General features: G+C 62.5%; 1 protein-coding gene across 1 annotated transcript in view; it reads left to right on the top strand.

Annotated features, from left to right (window-relative positions):
• Window positions 1–13,105, top strand: part of TMEM132B (transmembrane protein 132B) — a 140,037-nt gene extending 126,932 nt beyond the window's left edge. The window contains exons 5-9 of the mRNA XM_090291239.1: window positions 3,652–3,795; window positions 7,286–7,491; window positions 8,711–8,978; window positions 10,588–10,779; window positions 11,857–13,105. Of these exons, the coding sequence (XP_090147365.1) occupies window positions 3,652–3,795; window positions 7,286–7,491; window positions 8,711–8,978; window positions 10,588–10,779; window positions 11,857–13,005 (1,959 nt within the window). The 3' untranslated portion in view covers window positions 13,006–13,105. The remainder of the gene's footprint in view (window positions 1–3,651; window positions 3,796–7,285; window positions 7,492–8,710; window positions 8,979–10,587; window positions 10,780–11,856) is intronic.
• Window positions 13,106–13,622: the final 517 nt, after the last annotated feature.

Genomic DNA, 13,622 nt, shown 5'->3' with positions numbered 1-13,622 from the left:
CGTACCATTAGCTATAGCCGCCTGGTTGTGCCGTAGACCCTGGAACTCATTTATCCCGCACAATGGAAGCTCTGCACCCTTCCTTGACGGGCACCTGCCCCCGCCCCTGCTGGCAACGCTGTCTCTTCCTTCTGCACAAGAGGACACCCGGTTTCTTTCACTGCTCCCCCCCCCTCCCCCCCCTCCCCCGCCGGCCTCCTACATAAAGAAGAAATAAGCTCTCAATTTCGCCCCAGTTCCTCTCGGTAACAGCGCCTGTCAGTGCGCATTATATATGGACATGCAACTCACTGGAAACTCCATCTGATAAAATCGCCCGCATAATTTTGTCCGCAGATGACTGTGGGGAGAAATAATAATTATGTTCTTAGATCATGGCTCGGGATTTGACGCAGGCCATAAGCTCCTGATGAATCTCTGGAACGTCCGCTCCCCTAGAGTGGAAATGAGGGAGAGGGCCCAGCCGGGCCCGATGGGCACAGGCCACCGGGCCCCTGCAGGCTCGCCGCTCTCCCGCCGGTGACTGAGTGGCTGGAAGTTTTTTCAGCAGAGATGGAAAAAGGGCCTCAGGGCTGAGGCTGCCTTGCCCTCACCCCATTTTTAACCACTTCCTGCTCCAGAGCTGGGACCCAGACAGGCCAGTGTCGCTGGCCCCAGGGCATTTTGGTGTGATGCCATCCTACCGTGGGGAAACCGAAAGTCACACGTCACAGCCCTGACCTTAAAACAAGCCAGCCCACCATCCCAGGCCTTCCTGGGCCACTCCTAGAGTATCACTCTTACTCTCCCTAAGAGCCACTGTGTCTGCTTTGTGGGCAGGGGTTTAACTTTATGATGTGAATAAGCTTCTATACACAGGCCTCATTGCCTCATTTTTATTTGTTTATTATTTTACTGTATCTTAAAATTTCACTTGAAATTTGTTCCTGTGGTGTGAGAGCCTCTGAGTCTCAGTAGAGACGCCACTGAGGACGTTGCATGGGGCGTGACAGGCCACGCATGCAGCGGAGGTCAGGGCAGGGGCGGGGAATGGCCAGGCGGCTGCAGCGGGGGTCCACGTAGCCCCCGGCCGAGCACCCAGGGACTGCTGCGCGCGTCCGTCCCAGGTGGTGGGGTTCACACCCGGACACTGCAGACCTGGGGACTTCTCGGGGCGGTTGTGTAGCAGATGGTGAGCACGCGCCTCATTCACACAAAATCCATATGTTGACCATCTTCTCAGCGACGGGAGAGGCCCTGCTTCTCATTAGGACTCACAGTCGCTTTGCTGCTCTGACTCGTTTGGGGGAACGCGTTGTTCCCTGCAGTGTTCCAGAGTGGTAACCGCTCAGCACCGTTCACAAACGTTTGCGTGCCGACCAGTCCCAGTCCCGGGGCCCCACCTACGCGATACAGTGGATGGCAAAAGGGACCAGGAGCCCTGTCCCTGCGTCCTCATAGGGACATCAGACATGGGGCAGCCCAGGGCCTCCTCATATGGGCGGTCATGGCTGTGACAGGTGCTTGGACGGGCAAGCCTGGGGTGGCATGAGGGCCCCTGATGGGGACCTGAGCAGGTCGGGGCCCGCGGGAGCTCGGAGGGCGACGAGGACCAGCTGGCCGGGGGGTAGGACCATGGGCAGTGGGCTGTAGGAGGAGCCCGTGAGCGCGGAGGGTGCCCTGGGTGGAGGAGGCACCCCCAGCGGTAAGGGGGGTTCACATTGCGCAGGCATGGTGTGCACAATAAACTGTGTTATGTCGAGAGAAAGGGGTTCCCTCTGAGTTCTCTTAGTGTTCCTGGTGGTGTCAAGAAGGGAGCGGGGACCGGGTTCCACTGGGCTGTGACCGGCTCTCGTCTTCGGCCGCTGCTCTGTGTTAGCAGGGAGCTTGTGGGCCTTCTGCCGAGGCCGTGAGCCGCAGCCGTACTGTGACTTCGCCACGTTTGTTTTCATCTCCGGTCGCCCTCGCGCGTGGGGTCGCGGGGGCGGTGACAACCGTGCACGCAGAAACCAGGCAGAGCTCCCTCGGCCCCCGACGGGGAGACTGGGTCCGCTCGCTGTGGATGTCACAGAGTCTCGTCGGGACCTTGAAACTCTTACTGTCGGTTATAAGCGTCTGGGGACGTGGAAACCCGGTACCGCTGGCGTGCGCTTCTTAGGGCCTTACCACATGGAACCCCGACAGCGGGGGCGGCGGACCTGAGTTATTTCTTTGTCTGAAACCGATCAGGAGAGCCTCTGACGCTGAGAAAGCGGCCTCTCCCCGCCGTGGCCGCCGTCCCGCGTTTGAAACGTCGGCCCCGCCTTCGATGTTTCGATCTGTTGTTATAAGAGGCTGCGACACAGGGCTGTGAAGCTGGCCCGGAGTGGCTAGCGGGGGCTCCTGCAGCCTGGCTCCGGGGACCTTGTGTCGTCGGTCTGTCTGCCAGCTTCTGTAGCTGCCTCCTCCCCTTGGGTCAGGGGTGGACACAGCACCCCCCCCCCCCCCCCCCCGAGGCCCCATGTGAGCCGCCGACGGTTCTTGCGCTCACCCTTTGAGCCGGTGGTTTCGAGCCTCCCCAGGACGGCCGTGTTCATCGGCTCGTCATGCCCTACGTCCCACTTCTGTTCTGAGCCTCGTGCGCAGGTTGGTCCGTTACATTCACGGGGTCCCCACACAGTAAGTGCTCCCGGGAGCCCCATGTGCTCGACCAGGGAGCCCTGGCGCAGGGCGGCGTGGCCTGTGGGAGACGTGGGAATGGGCTAGAGAAGGTGTCACGGCCCCTCCTCCACGGCCAGTGCATTCCAGGAGCCGCGTCCCCAGCCTGCTTTGTAGGTGGCGTGGCCACGGGACGGGCTCCGGACGTTTGGTGGAAGGAGCAGGTGCAGCGGGTGGACGCCCTGCCCCGCAGCCCCCCCGCGGCTTAGACGCGGGAGGGACGGCGGGTGCGGCGGATGCCGTTTTGCTGCCTGCGTGCCGCGGAGGAGAAGCCCTGACCTCGCTCAGTCGCGGCTGGAGCTCCTTCAGACTCCCCGTCATGCAGGAAGCGTGGACCTTCGGGGGTTATTTCGCTTGGCTCGGGTCTTCCGTAACTGCGGATCCTCACGCTCGTCCCTGGAGCGGAGACCGAGCCCGTTTCAGACCTGGGCCAGCTGTCGTTGTCCCAGTGAGGGGACCCCCCCGCCCCCCGCCGGTGGAGGAGGTGGTGGCCAGAATGGGCAGGTCGGAGATAAACTATGAAGACAGAGCCTGTAGAACCGTGAGGGGTCATCGGGGAGGAGAGAAACTGATATGATGTCACCGTTCCACGACACCTGGGCCGGGAGGGACACCCGGGGGACCCTGGAGGTTTGGGGGCCTGAGGGTGCTGGCGGTCAGCTCACGGGAGCAGGGCTTACGTCTGCGGCCCGTTCTCCTGTCACTGGTGCTGTGGTCTTTCTTCGTCTGAAATGAACATGAAGTCTACGTACGCTACCATGCCCTGAAGACACGCAGCTTCCTGCCCAGTGAACCCCGAGCCCCGCTTTGACAGCCAGCAGGAAGGACTCCCGTGCTGCGTGGGAGACGGGTCCGCAGGATGCACCGACTGCCGGACGTCGCGGAAGAAGGCCTTGGTGGGCAGGGCCGGGCCCGTCAGCGCTCCCGCCGCGCGGTGTGCCCGTGGCTAACACGTGCCCCTTTTCTCCTGTGCAGGACACGGAGATTCTGAACACGGCCGTGCTCACCGGGAAGCCCGTGTCGGTCCCCGTCAAGGTCGTGGCCGTGCAGGAGGACGGCTCCGTGGTGGACGTGTCGGCCTCTGTGGAGTGCAGGTCTGTGGACGAAGACGTCATTAAGGTACGGCAGCTTTATCCCCGGTCTCCCAAGGGTTTGCTCCTTGTGGGTCCCTTCTTCTGTCCCTGTGTCTGCTTCTGATGGAGCGGCATCCAGGCTCCGAGGGGCTGGAGCTGGGGTGACCCCACAAAGGAGCGGCGGACTGAGCGCACAGCCCTGGAAGGGGGCCCCGCCTCAACCTGGGGCAGAAACGGTTTTCGTCCCCACCCTTTGCGCACAGGACAGCGCGTCCCTCAGTTCAGGCATCTGCACGTGTCTCCGCCACCGCTGCTGTGCGGGATCACATGAGGGGCTCAGAATGTTTTTCTTAAAGGCCTCGGTTTTCCAAACTGAGACGCCAGTGTGGCCACGTATAAGACGGTGCAATCCGTGGGCTTGCTGGACTGTTTTTTTGTTAATATAGATTAAAACGGATGTCTTAAATGAAGCAAAAGCTCCTCCCTGGGCCAGCTGCCTTGGGAACGACCAGTGGGACCCACTCCCAGCTCGGGAGCCAGGCGGGGGGTGGGGGGCCGTTCTGCTGGGCTGCCCGTTCCGAAGCGCTGGATTCAGGACCCTGAGTTCAGCCAGGAGCCAGCCCGTTGGAACCGCCAAGTTCAGCGTTTCTGCCTGTTCCCTGTAGCGGACGGGCCGGCAGCCGCCTCTGGCCCCGAGACCTCAGGGCGGCGGGGGTTCAGTCTTCAGAGCGGCCCTGCTCCTTTAGGGGCACCCGGGCCCGCTGTGGTCACTCACTCAGGGAGACCCAGCAGTGCCGACAGCGCTGCCCTTCCTCGGGCTCCCGGTTTGTGGTCGGGAGAAGTTTGTGTTTGAGAGCAAAGCCGGGCGGGTTTTCTCGGGGAGGAGGGTTCTGCCAGGGGTCCGTTTCTTGCCTGTGGCCCGCAGAGGCTGCGCTCAGCAGAGGCAGGGTGACAAAGGGGGGCTGAGGTGTTAGGGGGGGCCTGAGTTAAAGGGAAACCCCTCTTTAGGAAACACAGCCTTGGCGCAGCCCTGTCCCTGGGCGGGGATGGCGCCTCCTCCCTCGAGTCGGCAGGTGGCCTGGCTTCAGGGCGCACGCGGCCCTGTCTTGTGCCCGTGGGCAGGTTAAGTCGATGCTTCCAAACCCTTCCGTGCTCAGAGTCTGGAGGGAGCCCAGCCCGGCCACGCTCCTCGCCTGCATTTGGCCCACACGCCCTCTGAAGCCTGAGCGGGGCCCTTCCTGCCTCCTCCACTTCTGGTGGCGGCAGGGGTCCCTTGGCTTGTGGCTGCATCCCTCCGACCTTGGCCTCATCTTCACGTGGTCTCACCCGTGTGTGTCTGTGTGTCCTTCTCTGATGAGGACACTTGTCATTGCGTTCACGGCCCCCTGTAATTCAGAATGACCTCACCTCCAGTGCCTTAGCTTAAATACACCTGGAAAGACTCCACTCCCAAGTAGGGTCACATTCCCGGGTACCAGGGCCAGAGATTGGGTGCCTCATTTTGGACCCGCTACCCTGAGTAAGGGACCATATTTGGAGGCTCTGGAGATTAGAATATGGACATTTTCGGGGGTGGGGGGTGGATGCTGTCTAATCAACATTTGACTTTCTTGGCTGAATTTCTTTAAAGGTCTTCAGCGTAAGGAAGAAAAATGCAGCTTTGATGTCGCAGTTCTGACTCAGTTCTTGGACGTCTCTGACTAAGAGACGGGCCTCGTGCCTCTCTGGGTCGGTAATTGTACTGCTTGCCGGCGAGCCGTGGTCCTCGGCCACGGAAGCTGGTCGCCCACCATTGGTGTGTGTGGGGGGCACGTTCGCACTTGGAGGGGAACAAGAGGGGGCTCACGCTGGGCTTGCCCGTGGTGCCCTCCAAGGTCGGCTGCGGTGATTGAGTTTCCAGGCTTCCGGAATCAGCTGGATTTGCAATAATGAGACTCTAAAGGCCTCATAAAAGGGCATTAGCATTTGAAAGTCTACTCTGTCCCCAGGAAGGATCTTGTTTCCAAACTTGGTCGTGAGGGATAAGAGTAGGCAACAGATGTGATGTCGGAAAAATACAGTTTTCTGCTCCTTCCTGAGAGTGGGCGGAGCCGGTCCCTCGTCCGAGCTCAGGGTCTCCTGGGAAGGGCGCCCCTGGGTTCGCTCAGGCTGCATTTCCTGGTGATTCTGCAGCACCTGCGACAGGTGGTGACACTCACGTCTTCCGAGGTGGCGGATTTATGGAAAAGGGGATGTGGGTGCCGGGTGTGTCCTGTATGCCAGTCTTCCGTGGAGGGGACAGGACGGGGTGGCGGCCGCGGCATGCGGCAGGCCTGCGGCGACTTCCTGAATTGTGAGCTTTTTTCCTTTTGGTTGTAAGTAACAGAAACTCAAATCCAACTGTCTTCGGGCGGAAAGAGGGGGGTGATCTGTACTCACGCGTGGTGACCTCACATCTGGACTCGGTCTCTCCCCTTCACGGACGTGGGCCCCCCTCCCTCCGTGTGGTTTTTCCCGGCCTTTCCCGCCTCCCCACTCCCGCACCCTGAGAAACCTCAGCCGACCGCTGGGGTCGGCTCAGACGCCCTGCCCTCTGCAGGCACCTGCTTCCTGCTGTCCGCACCCCGAGGCTCCTCACCACTGTGTCCCGAGTCCCCGTGTAGACACACGTAGCAGGGACCCAGCCTCTGTGTGTCCTGTGCGTGTTGACATGCCTGTCGTGGTTCTCTGGTGGACTGACTGCTGACTGAGGCTTCCCCACGAGAAGTGACCCTTGCCACCCGCCCCCCCAACACGCACCCCTAGATACATAAGTAACGTTTTCCTGGTGGTCCCAGGAAGTCAGCACCACTTCACCTGCTTATTTGGAAGACGTGATGTGAGATCATCTAACACGTGACTGGGCTGATGTCTGCGAATTAAAAGGACCCCCCCACCCCCCGAAAGTGCTGCGCTGGAGGCCGCTCACCACTGTGTCCCCAGTCCCTGTGTAGACACGCACATCAGCGGCCTCCCTGCGTCTGTCCCGCAGCGCGAGCGTTTAGTGGCGCAGAGATAATGACCTCTGCAGCTGAGCGCGGTTTGTGAGCGTTTTCCGACCAAGATTTTAATCTAGTGCGAAGCTCTCTTGGTTTCTCAAAACAGATCCTCTTTAGGGCTTGAAGAAGTGTCTTGTTTTTTTCTTTTTTCGTAACGTTCGGTTACTTTGTGCTGCTTCGGACCCAGCGCCGAGTGAAGCGCGTGGCCCCTGGGGTTAGACTGGTGGCTGCGGGAGCCCGTGGGAAAGCACGCGGTGCTGAGAAGCACGCGAACAGGCAGCAGAGGCCAGGCAGTGCCGTTAAATGGCGGTTTTACTAGTTGGTGTTTCACGATACGCCGCGGCCTGCCTGGGTGTCCTTGTCGGCACTTGTCACTGCTGGTGCCTACAAATGGCCTTTGGTTCAAACCCCGCTCCTCTGGGCGCCAGGCACCGTCAGTCGGGGCCTCCTCTGCCGGCCGGCCGCCCGGCCCCCGCTTTTCCCGCTGATACAGTTTGCGGTTCCTGCCCCTCCCCCCAGGTCTCCAACCGCTGCGACGCCATGTTTGTGAACGGCAAGGAGATGAAGAGCGGCGTGGACATGACCGTGAGCTTCACCCACCAGCACTTCACCGCCCAGCTGGAGGTCACCGTCTGGGCGCCCCGGCTGCCCCTGCAGATCGAGGTCTCGGACACGGAGCTGAGCCAGGTCAAAGGCTGGCGGGTCCCCGTGGCCCCCAACAGAAGGTGAGGCGCTGGGGAGGCCGGCCGTCAGCGGGGACGGCGGGTCTGTGGCTCTGGGCCCATCTCGGTGGGAGGCCAGCGGACCCCACAGAGACATCTCCTGCGGTAGAGTCAGAAGGACTGAAAAATAGAGCGGGAATAATTTTTTGGTACGTCATTCAGCGATTTTACTCCCGTGTCCCTTTGCCCCCCCAAATCACGCTGTAAGGGCCGTCACCCCCACTCTGGGGAATGCCAATCGCTGCCCTATGGCGCCGCTGAGAAACTCCGCTGTGACTTCCTCCACGGTTCTCAGACCGTTCCTTAACCCGAGGAGAGCCCGTTCCAGGTCTGCTCGTCACTAGCTGTCTGGGCCCCTAAGCCCCGACTTCTTTCTGGGAAAGCAAGGACGTGTTTCTGGGCTGCGGTGACCAGGAGCGGAGTTGGCTCTGAACTGGGGGTGGCGGCCTGGGTCCGGGCCGCACCTCGTGGCGACCAGCTGTGTGGCCCTGAAGCGGCCTCTCCTCTCTGCCTTGAGCTCCCTGCTGGCGCGTCAGGATAACAGAGCGTCCTCAGTCCTCGGGCTTCGTGGGGACTGAAAGGGCCTCACGTGTGACTGGCGCCTGCTGCGTGGTCACCGTGTCAGCTCTCATCGCCACCTGAGTGCTGGGGCGGGAGCGGCACCCAGTAGGTCTAACGCCAAACCCAGGAGCGGCTGTTCCTTTCTCTCGAGACCCCTGTCCGCTGACGGTCCCAGGCTGGTCGGCAGCCACCAAACAAGGTCCTCTCGTGGAAGGACCAGGGACAGGCTCGTGTGGAAGGGGAGGTTCTGGAATCGCAGAGCCAGAGGGGAAGGGTGAGCCTGAGTCTCACGCCCCCCTGGGAAGGGTGGGGTGCCCGGGCCTGTCTGGGGCGGAGCTCCTGGCCAGCGGGGAGGAGTGGAAACAGGTCCCCAGACCTCCGAGCCAGGACTCAGGTCCCCTCTGCGCGACTGAGGGCCCGTGTCTCTCCCCACGGGGTAGAAGTTACGGGCTTCCAGAATGGGGGTCAGAGAGAAGCCTCCAGCTGTGGGTGACGTGGGGCAGGGCCGCGCTCACCTCTGTTCCACGGCGCCCAGCACCGGGGCCCGCAGGGTGGACGCGGGGACAGGCGGTGCGTGGCGGCTCTGGACGGAGGAGCCTGGGATTCCAGGGGCGCAGCCGGGGGCCCCGCGCTGAGGCTCCGTGGTTTGCTCACGACGCAGGCCCGCCCGGGAGAGCGAGGACGAGGAGGAGGAGGAGCGGCGGGGCCGGGGCTGCGCCCTGCAGTTCCAGCACGCCACGGTGCGTGTGCTGGCCCAGTTCGCGGCCGAGGCGCCCCCGGGCCCCCCGACCTTCCTGCTGGGCCCGGACTGGCAGCTGGACATCACCGACCTCGTGATGGATTTCCTGAAGGTGGAGGAGCCGCGGGTGGCTCAGCTTCAGGCCGGCGGGACCCTGGTGGGCCGGGAGCCGGGTATCACCACGGTGCAGGTACCGGCCGCTGGGCCTCTGGGTGCGGCGTGGGTGGGTGCGTGGGGGCCGCGGGGCCGCTGGGGAGGCGCGGGGGTGCGCGGGGGGACACAGCGGTGCGTGCGGGTCGGGGGCGGGAGAGTCACGGCTGCATCCGGGGAGACCCGATGTTAATCACTGAAACCCAGATCCACTTCTGCATTTTAGAAAGATTTAGGGAAAACACTGGAGTTCTTCTTCCCAAGCTCAGCGACACAGCGTAAGCAGCCTCTAACCCAAGGGCGCCGGCGGAAGACCGTGGCCCGTGAGGGACCTTTATTCCCCTAACCTGGGGGGCTGACCACTTAGACACACTATACCTTGAAGAGTGGACGAAAAAGTATTTAAAAAGCATGTATTTTGCGTTAAAAATGATTTAAAAATTACAGTTAAATGCTCTCGACTTTATTAAAGTAACAGTAAAACCGTTTCTTAGCCGGAGTTGATAATGAGGCAGAAACGGGGCCGCACAGCTTTGATGAAAATGTAAAGTGCTACCGCTCGCAGGAAGTCACTGTCGGTGTCACCAGAGTTGACTCTGACGGAGCTGAGTTAAACGTGTTGCATTTCGTGTCGCTTTTCTGTTGCCGTGTACCATGGGACCAGGAATTTGGCAGCTTATTTAAAACACCGCTGATTACTAGGCGTCCAGGTGGGCGGGTCCCGTCCAGTCCTGGGTTCCGAGCCCAGGGTGCCACCAGGCTCGACCCTCGGTGGTGGCTGGGCCGGTGGGGACCTCGGGGAAGGGTTTCCTCCCAGCTCAGGCTGCGGGAAGAGCGGCCTTCCTCACGGTGCAGGCCTGAGGGGTCTGCTTCCTGGTGGCCCGCCAGCCCGGAGCGTCTCTCTGCTCCTCGCCACCCCCTGGGCTCCGCGGCACGTGGCCCTGCCTCACCGGCCAGGCCTGATGGACCACGTCCTCCTCGCGCTCCGAACCTCTGACCCCGCCACCGGCGGGGAGGGCCCCCTGCCGTCACGGGCGGCTGCGGCTCCGCCGGACACGCCTGGAGCCTCCAGGACAGTCTCCCGGTTTCAGGGCCACCTGTGCCGTGTGAACAGCACGTGATCCTGAGAGCAAGTCCCCAGCCTAGTCACCGGGGATCAGGCAGGACACCCCCCGCTGGGGGACGACGCTGGCCGTTCTGCCTGCTGGTGGTTCCCTGCGGCGGTCGGTCGCGCCGGTTCCAGGCTAGATGGTGAGGGAGCGGCAAACACTTCTTCCCCACGCCACCGTCCTCCCCAGTGAGCGTCTGGGTCCCCCGAGGAGGACTGTGTGCAGGAGGTGACAGAGCCCCTCTTCCTCAACGACTTTGGCCGCAACTCTGCCATCTCGCCCCTAAATACTCGTGGCTGGGAAATTGGCCCCCTCATGTGTAGAGCTTCAATCAGGCTCTTCTTGGAAAGTGCACTGACCGCTGTCACCGCGGTGCGGACCTAAGGGAAGGCAGCGCCCGCAGGGACATTGGGGCTTCGCTCGGCGGGTAGGGTGAACCATGGCCCAGCACCGAGCCCCACACGCTCCCCAGAAGCCTGTGGTCGGCTGCGGCCCGGGAGGCCCTCGGGGTTACGGCGGTGCCTCTCGCTTGCTTGGCAGGTCCTCTCGCCTCTCTCGGACTCCATCCTGGCCGAGAAGACGGTGACCGTCCTGGAGGACCGCGTCACCATCGCCGACCTGGGCGTGCAGCTCGTGGCCGGCCTGTCGCTTTCTCTGCAGCCTCACAGGGCGGACAGGAGAGCCATTGACGCCACAGTGACCGCCCAGGACGTCCTCCAAGCCCCGCAGCAGGTAAGGCCCGGGGTCCTCTGTCCGTGGCCACCTGAGGCCTCCTCGTTCTCTGACATTCGGCAAGGCCAGCAGGGCACTCGGCGCTGGGACTGGGGGTCCTCGAAGCGTCTTCCTGCCCCTCATCCGTCCGTCCTGTGCCCCCGTGCTCAGCGGCTTAGGGGAGGGCCTCGCGGGTCTCTGTCCGTCGGCTGCAGGCCCGTGTCCCGTCTGTGGCAAGACTGGGGCCATGGGATCTCATGTTGCACTTTTGCCAAAACACGAGCTCTTTTTTTTTCCTTTTTGAAGATTTTTGTTTATTTATTTATGTATTTTTAGAGAGAGGGGAAGGGAGGGAGAAAGAGATGGAGAGAAACATCCATGTGTGGTTGCCTCTTGTGCGCCCCCAACTGGGGACCTGGCCCACAACCCAGGCCTGTGCCCTGACTGGGAATCGAACCAGCGACCCTTCGGTTCACAGTCTGGTGCTCAATCCACGGAGCTGCGCTGGCCAGGCCGCACATGCTTTTTGATACTTGGAAATCCCCCTGCAGCGTGGCCCATAGGGGCCGCATTGCTGCTACTGATGACGTCTGTACTGTCACCGCTGAGTCCCCTCCGTCTTTCAGCTGTCAGCATCCTTTGTAAGGGCAGCAGGGCTCTGTGGGCAACCAGAGGCATCATCCCTGGGCCCTTGCGGCTGGCGCGTGTCTTCTGTCTCCTCAGCACAGGTGCCCCAGTGCGGGAGGCGCCGAGGGGTGCCGAGCGCAGCAGAAGCTGGGAGTTGCGCCTGAATCTGATGCAGATAAATTGCCTGATCTTTCAAAGTGTTTCCAGAAAGGCCCGTGTCAGATTGTGCTGCGTGGCGTGCAGTAAGGAACAGGCGGTTCTGTGCGTTTGTTGGCGTGTTCGTTCCTCACGTCAGTGGCAAACATGGAGCACGGAGGCCGCTCCGGGCGCGGAGGGCGCGGTTCACAGCGACAGGACGTCCGAGTCCCTCTGTCGCGCTTCGTGTGTTTAAGGGGCATCAGGAGGCCGTGCGCCTCTGCCAGTTGGGAGGGACCCCGAGATAACGTGACGCTTTGCTGTCGTTTCTCATAGGAGGCCCTGGTCAGCGCCTGGATTTTGTTCAGCGATGGCTCCGTGACGCCCTTAGACATCTACGACCCCAAGGATTTCTCCGTTTCGGTCTCCTCGCTGGACGAGATGGTGGTGTCAGTCCAGACGGACCTGCAGCCCAAATGGCCGGTGGTGGCCGCGGAGGGGGAGGGGCAGGGGCCCTTGATTAAGCTGGAGATGCTGATCAGCGAGCCTTGTCAGAAGACCAAGAGGAAGAGTGTCCTTGCCACGGGCAGAGGGCACGTCAAGGTCAGGTTTGACCCGAGCACCGACCACCACCAAGGAGGCACCAACGACATCGAGGGCGTGAGTCGGGACTACAAGGACCCCGTCAGCAACTCCATCGAGCGCGAAGGACACCGGGAGAGGGCGGTTCAGGAGCGGCTGCCCCCGGGTGCCTCTGTGGGGCAGGAGGAAGGCTCCAGCCAGAGCCCCGCTCCGCCGTCTCCCTCGGGAAGGAAGGACAAGCAGCTGCCCAAGGGCGGGGCTCCGGACGCCTTCACGAGCTTCCCGGCACAGGGCAAGTCCCCGGAGCCCAGGCAGCCCAGCGACCTCACCGTGGCCGCCCGGGGGCTGAGCGACCTGGAGATTGGCATGTACGCGCTGCTCTGCGTCTTCTGCCTGGCCATCCTGGTCTTCCTCACCAACTGTGTGGCCTTTGCCTGGAAGTACCGGCACAAGAGGCTCGCTGTGAGCGAGCAGGGCCCCGTCCCCCACTCCCACGACTGGGTCTGGCTTGGCCACGAGGGGGAGCTCCTGGAGAACCCCGTGGACGTCACGCTGCTGTCGGAGGAGTGCACGACCGTGATCGACCGGGGGCCACCGTTCGAGGAGCAGGACTTCCTGCTCAACGGTGCCGCCCAGAAGCCTTTCCACAGCCACCTGCTCGGCCCCGCCGACTACGCCTACGAGAAGGGGATGAAAGCCGAGCCTGTCACCCCGTCGGGCCCGAAGCGGAAGCGGGTGCAGTTCACCGCCTACACCACCGTCCTGCCGGAGGACGGGGGCCCCTACACCAACTCCGTCCTGTTTGACAGCGAGGACGGTCTCCAGTGGGTCTGCCCGGACGTGGGGCTGGGGGACGCGCAGGGCCTCCGAGACTACATGCAGAGCCTGCAGGGCCAGCTGTGACCTGCCTTCCCACGTCCGTATTCACCTGATGCCTTCTGTTTGCGCAGTGGCGGGGCGGCCCGGCGAGCGGGGCCGACGGAGCAAGGCTCGGCCCGTGGCGGGCCGGGGGGGTCCCGTCCTCAGCGGGCTCCGAGGCCGGGAGGGCGGGGGCAGCGGGGTGCGGAAGCTGGGGGGTGTCTCTGAGTGAGCCCAGATAGGACATCTGCGCCCCGTTTATCTGCCGCCTGGTCCCTGCTCAGTTCCGACAGGATAAACCTGACCCCACTGAGGTTGTTAGTCATCTCGGGACAGACGGCCGTGCGGCATTAGGTTCTTCTATCCCTAGACCTTCCAAAGCACAGCGGGCCCTGCTTGCCCTCGGCCTGAGAGCGGACGTCCGCGGGGGATGCTGATGTAGCCGCCCTTCGGGACGACACTGCTCCTCGGTTTCCATACACGTCTGTACACGTCTGCATCGCTTCCTCTGGCCTCTGCAGCCCCGTGGAGACGGGAAGGAAAGCGATGGCCTTCTCTCCTCTGAGGTCTGCGTGAGTCACTCGCGTGTAGTCCCGTCACGTCCTTTCCTCTGGGGCCGACAGGAGCTTCGCTACGTCTTGTTCCTCCCGGGAAGTCCGTGC

This window comes from Furipterus horrens, unplaced genomic scaffold (assembly GCF_987537825.1).
Source record: "Furipterus horrens unplaced genomic scaffold, mFurHor1.1.pri manual_scaffold_11, whole genome shotgun sequence".
Classification (NCBI taxonomy): domain Eukaryota; kingdom Metazoa; phylum Chordata; class Mammalia; order Chiroptera; family Furipteridae; genus Furipterus; species Furipterus horrens.
This window is presented reverse-complemented; position numbering and strand designations above follow the sequence as displayed.